At 45.0% G+C, this 6491-nt stretch overlaps 1 protein-coding gene across 1 annotated transcript in view; it reads right to left on the reverse strand.

Annotated features, from left to right (window-relative positions):
• Window positions 1-3337: 3337 nt before the first annotated feature.
• KAT2B (K(lysine) acetyltransferase 2B) overlaps window positions 3338-6491 on the reverse strand; it is a gene marked incomplete at its 3' end in the record, with an annotated part of 28592 nt that continues 25438 nt past the window's right edge. Inside the window, exon 11 of the mRNA XM_010292297.1 lies at window positions 3338-3464. Coding sequence (XP_010290599.1) covers window positions 3338-3464 — 127 coding nt within the window. The remainder of the gene's footprint in view (window positions 3465-6491) is intronic.

Here is a 6491-nt window from a genome sequence, read left to right on the forward strand (position 1 = left end):
AACTAAAGGGCAAGAAGGAAATGCACAGGCAGTGGAAGCAGGGACAGGTATCCCGGGAAGACTATAGGGACACTGCCCAGTTGTGTAGGGATGGGGTCAGGAAGGCCAAGGCGTGGCTGGAGGTGAATTTAGTAAGGGATGCAAAGAATAATAAGTTGGGCTTCTATAGGTATGTCAGCCAGAAAAGGAAGGTCAAAGAAAGCGTACTCCCCTTCATGAGCAAGACTGGCAGACTGGCAACAATGGATGAGGAGAGGGCTGACGTACTCAATGACTTCTTTGCCTCTGTCTTCACTGTCAGTATCTCTTCCCACACCTCTCAAGGGGATGGACTGCAAGATGGGAACTGGGGGAGCAAAGGTCCTCCCACTGTAAGAGAAGATCAGGTTGAAGACCACCTGAGGAACCTGAACATACACAAGTCTATGGGACCTGATGAGATGCATCCCAGAGTCCTGAGGGAATTGGCTGATGTAGTTGCCAAGCCACTCTCCATGATATTTGAAAAGTCATGGCAGTCAGGTGACATCCCTGGAGACTAGAAAAAGGGTAACATTGCACTTATTTTTAAAAAGGGTAGCAAGGAGCATCCTGGGAATTACCGACCCATCAGCCTCACCTCTGTGCCTGGGAAGATCATGGAACAGATCCTCCTGGAAGCTATGCTAAGGCAAATCAAGGACAGGGAGGTGATTCAAGACAACCAACATGGCTTCACCAAAGGCAAGTCCTGCGTGATCAAACTAGTGGCCTTCTATGATGAAGTGACCACATCAGTGGACAAGGGAACAGCTACTGATGTCATCTATCTGGACTTCTGTAAGGCCTTTGACACAGTCCCCCACAACATCCTTCTCTCTAAATTGGAAAGATATGGATTTGATGGGTGGACTATTCAGTGAATGAGGAATTGGTTGGATGGTTGCATCCAGAGGGTAGTGGTCAATGTCCATATGGAGATCAGTGTCTCTCAGGGGTCCGTGTTGGGACCAGTACTCTTTTAATGTCTTCATCAGTGACACAGACAGAGGGATCAAGTACACCCTCAGCAAGTTTACAGATGACATCAAGCTGAGTGGTGCAGCTGAAACACCTGAGGGAAGGGACGCCATCCAGAGGAACCTGGACAAGCTCGAGAAGTGGGCCCACTCACAATATTCACCCATGAGGTTCAACAAGGCCAAGTGCAGGGTCCGGCACCTGGGTTGGGGTAACCCCTGGTAGCAATACAGGCTGGGAGATGAAGGGATTGAGAGCAGCCCTGCCCAGAAGGAATTGGAGGGTGGATGAAAAGCTGGACATGAGCCAGCAACGTGCGCTCGCAGCCCAGAAGGCCAACCGTATCCTGGGCTGCATCAAAAGCAGCACAGCGAGCAGGTCAAGGGAGGTGATTCTGCCCCTCTACTCCACTCTGGTGAGACCCCACTTGGAGTACTGCGTCTAGCTCTGGAGCCCTCAGCACAGGAAAGACATGGACCTGTTGGAGAGGGTCCAGAGGAAGGGCCACAAAAATGACCAGAGGGATGAAACACCTCTCCTATGAAGAAAGGCTGAGAGAGTTGGGGTTGTTCAACCTGGAGAAGAGAAGGCTCCAGGGAGAGCTTACTGCAGCCTTCCAGTACTTAAATGGGGCTTACAGGAAAGATGGGGACAGACTTTTTAGCAGGGTCTGTTCTGATAGGACAAGGGGTAACGGTTTTAAACTAAAAAAGAGTAGATTTAGACTAGATCTAAGGAAGAAATATTTCAAAGTCAGGGTGGTGAAACACTGGCACAGGTTGCCCAGAGAGGTGGTAGATGCCCCATCCCTGGAAACACTCAAGGTCAGGTTGGACAAGGCTCTGAGCAACCTGATCTAGTTGAAGATGTCCCTGCTCATTGCAGGGGGGTTGGACTAGATGACCTTAAAAGGTCCCTTCCAACCCAAAGATTCTACAATTCTATGAAATCAAAACCAATCCAACTTTTAAACATCACATATGAAGGAAAGCAGTACCCATATTTCTTACTCCAGCCTCAAACTGAATTAAAATAGGCATTTGTTTTTCCAAAGAGTAGGCAGTTTACCCATGTGTGAACATTTAGTTTTTCTCAGTTACCTACTGGTAGGTCTCACACCTTACCTAGATAGGAATGTGGTAAAGCAAATTTTCAGAAATAGTCAACTGATACAGCGAGGCACTCAGAGGGTAACAGAAGAAATTGTGCTTTATGTGTGCATATACAACCTAGGAGGCACTCTGATGGGTTAGATTTACTCGCTCTACTATATTCCGAAAGGTTATTCCTTTCTATCACAACACACCCTTGGCAGCCTAACTTGTGTAGCACAGTTGGTTGTTTTAGTAGAAAGAATACATATTTTACGAATTAGTCAAGCTTAGAATAGACATAACTTAAGCATATTCCGTTATTGTTTGCTTTTGCTAAAACACTTTGGATACTTTTATGACAGTCCACTGTCAAGTGCAGGGGAATGTTCCTCTCTAACACCAGAGCTGAATAAAATCAAATATAACCCAAGTACTAACAGTTGTCACAGGGTTTCAATCCCATTGTGTTACCTTTCCACACTCAGAGCTCTTCCCTTCAAAACAGGGCATCCAATTTCTGCATGTTCAACTGCTACAAACTGAATTAACCCGCATCTCAGTTCTAACAGTTTCAACTGGAAAATATAAAGCTACAGCACCACCTAAAGGCAAAATCCTGAATCAAATGGTCATAGTTAGATCCATCTACCTGTAGTCCCTGGGAAAGCAGGAGGAATCTCCTATATTCATAGTGCTCTATATTCTAGAGGTATATTCAGCCGCTAATTCTCAACACTCGGAGAACATTTTGTGAAAGTAACTCAAAAAGAGGGTATAGAATAGACCACGTTTATTTTGAGATGCAAACCTGTACCTAATTTTTTGATATATCTCATTTTTGATTGAAGTCATGTAACACCACAAAGTGACTGAACACAAATTACTGTCACACACAAGCAATACTTATTTCAGTCAACCGTGAAGTGTTACACTACATAGAAAGGCAATTGCTGGAGACAGAGGAGTCCAAGAATGGGAGACTACTAGCCACTACTGTTGCGTTGAGAACAATTTTGTTTATTTAATTAATTACAATTAATCCTACTATTATGCTGATGATTCTAAATCTGCACATTTGTTTAGTTTGTTGTGTATTATATTGTGAATCACTGTATCTTTCAAACTCTATTTCTGTTTGGCAACTCAGCAATATATTCAATGCAAACTAACAAAATTAGGAGCATATGCAGTAGTGAATGGGACTGAAATACATTTACTAAACTCTAGCACAGAATTATTTTTACCTTGACTTGCTCATTGGAAGTCACAGCACAGAAAACAATCTCCGTAAATCCTTGGGAGGGGAACATCCGGAAGCAGATACCACCAATAACGCGACCATCTTTTATTAATGCAAGGGTCTTGTGTTTCCTGAGTAGACAAAAATAACAGTCACTTTAATTCATGTGCATAGTACATAAAGTGCCATTACTTCCCTTTTTTCAAAAACTTGATTCACTTCTTCCCATGATGCTAATGCAATCGTATATACCTTTGTTAAGTTAGCTGCTTGTATCTACAGAAGAGTTACTATTTTAACATCATGCTTTGAATTTACCATAAAAGTAATCATTCATGCAGCAAGGTCCTGGCCTTGCCAAGTACTCCTAGATACTAAGGTAATGCCCAATAAATAAGAGTTGTATAGCTTTCATTGAATCTTTTGCTGACAGTTATGCTATTGCACAGTTCTCAGGTTGATTTTACCCTGACTAAATTAGAAATTAATGCAGTTACAGGACAGCAAGTCCTTTCTATGGGATTCCTGTTTCCTTGCATGCACTCTCTATAGCTAAGCTATCAGTTTCAAATGCAGCTGATGAAGCAAGAAATGGTATTTCTTATTTCTAATCACTCTCTCCTAGTGGAATCAAGACCAGAATAAATAGCCATTTCTGTTGCACTTACACTGACTGCCAGGAAAGACATAAAAAGGTGCAATCTGAACCCTTCTGTCAGGGATTAAGAATTTTAGTGTAATCCTCAAGGTCCAGAAAGATTTACACTGCACCTTTTCTCTAGATAATTAAATACATGGTATCATATAAATTGTATAAATACAGTACATTTAGAGACAATATCTTTGGGGAGGAAAGGTTAGTGCCAAAAGTGAACCCCTACCAAAAAAAGGTAGTCTGAAGAGTAGTTATATTTTATGTGCCACTGTTGAAGGAGATTTTATACATTTTATATATTCTTCTTGTACTTATTTTGGCGCTTTTTATTTGTGGAATGACAGCAGCAATGTAGTAGCTTGAGTTTTTAATTTTGTTTACTCATGTTTGAGTTGCTTAAGGAACAAGATTCAGTAAAGATGGCCATTTCAGAAATAAGAGCATTAAAGGCAATAGTAAGTAAGGTAACAGGTGAAAGAAATTTGGGAAAAGAACTGTTGGACTCCAGCATCTCACACTTGACATAGGTTTGTGTTTACCCACTACTCAGCGCAGGTCTCCAGCGTGTGTCGCAGGAGATTCACGGCAGATGCTGGGGTACTCTGAGCTGTCCAGATGATGCGCTTTGCTTCCTTCGGGTCAACTGTTTGCCTCATATAGGAGGCAAATGTGCCCATTTGCACTTTCTGGAGGGCGTTTTCTTGCTGTAACAGCATCCATACCTCTTTCCCAAGCACAGATCACTCTCAAGACAGATATCTATACTGAAGAGCATTTAAACTACCAGCAGTTCCTCTCAGCCTACTAAAAGAGTCTTTCCCAATAAGAAATATGGGAGAAGGCCATGACTCGACACGACCACTTCAGAGTTTTGCTCTGATGTTCAGTTATGAGGGAACCTGGCTTCTTCAACCAGTAGCCTCTGCTTGAGATCACAGTGCTGCTAAGGCTCCTAAACTCAGCCAAGATCCCGATGCTGGCCCTCTCCCCCAGCCAAGCGGCAGTTACCCCCACACAGGAGAGGTAAAAGAGTGTGGACTGGTGCTGGCCTTCACGAGACAAGTGCTCTTCCCCTCTGAAGAACCCAAGAGAAGGCTCCAAGATCAGACTCCTGTGCCTGGAGACTCAAGTCCTGTCCAACAGTCCCCAGCACTGGGCTGTTTGTGCTTCAGGGACAGCACAGACCCAGCAGCAGCAGCATTTGCTGGCACCAAGAGAGACTTGCCGAGGGAATGCTAGTGAGCCTAAAAGCAGAGGAAATGGTTCCAGAAATGTTTTCATAACAGCTGCAGCTGTAATACCAGGCACAAGGACAGAGGCTGGTATCACTGGTGGTGGAGAAAGGCTCATCCACAAACCAGGCTGCATAGCTGGCTGCAACCAGCTCAGTCAGAGCTCCTCAAGGTCTCTGCTGACACAGAACAATGAGCCCACAGGCATCCTCCATGTGAACTGCTGCGGTCAGTACAGCAAACCCCTAGGCTATCATTGCGCATGGGTTGTCCAGAGGCAGAAATTTTGAAAAAACATACTGGCTGAAAGGAAGCAGACTCTGCAAGAAACACAGTGGTGGAAAAGTGGACACTTGTGAGGAGAAGTTCCCTTCATGCTTGAGCAGCTGAGGCACATTTCAGTCAGGACACCAGGGTAGGTGGAGGACGATGTGCAACCTGAGGATGCTGCTACAGCCAACGCGTCTCTTTTCAAGTGCCTGTGGTGTAGAGTCGCACACAACACAACACAGGAAAGTTGCACTGATACAGAGAAAAGCAACATGCTTGGGTGAGGAGTGATTTCTCCCCTGCTGACTTAAATGCTGCTGTTCTTTGTAAATCCCAGAAATTCTTGTCATTGAAAAAACTTTAGTCTCTGCTGACATTTGGTTCACAATCTCCACAGACCGAGGACAGAGCAGCCTGCAAGTTAGTATAGGCCTGGAAACCACTAATAAGCATCGTAATTACTTTCTGACTTTCAGTTCTAAAATTTGAAAGTACAAGATAAAGTAGGAGCCTTCCCTGCAGGCCCATATCCTTGTACTGGGTTTGCGTGGCAAGGTTCTGGTAGCAGCGGGGACTATAGGGGTGGCTTCTGTGAGAAGGGGCTACAGGGATGGCTTCTGTGAGAAGCTGCAAGAAGCTTCCCCTATGCCTGATAGAGCCAGTGCCAGCCGGCTCCAAGACAGACCCACCGCTGGCCAAGGCTGAGCCCATCAGTGACAGTGGCAGCACCTCTGGGAGAACAGATTTAAGAAGGGAGAAAGTTGCTGCACAACAGCAATTGCAGCCAGAGAGAAGAGTTAGAACACGTGAGAGCAACAGCTCTGCAGACACCCAGGTCAGTGAAGAAAGAGGGAGGAGGTGCTCCAAGTGCCAGACAGAGATTCCCCTGCAGACCATGGTGAAGACCACGGTGAGGCACGCTGTACCCCTACAGCACATGGAGCTCCACGCTGGAGCAGATCTCCACCTGCAGACCACCGAGGACCCCAACCCAGAGCGGC

This window comes from Phaethon lepturus, unplaced genomic scaffold, assembly GCF_000687285.1.
Source record: "Phaethon lepturus isolate BGI_N335 unplaced genomic scaffold, ASM68728v1 scaffold20268, whole genome shotgun sequence".
NCBI lineage: Eukaryota > Metazoa > Chordata > Aves > Phaethontiformes > Phaethontidae > Phaethon > Phaethon lepturus.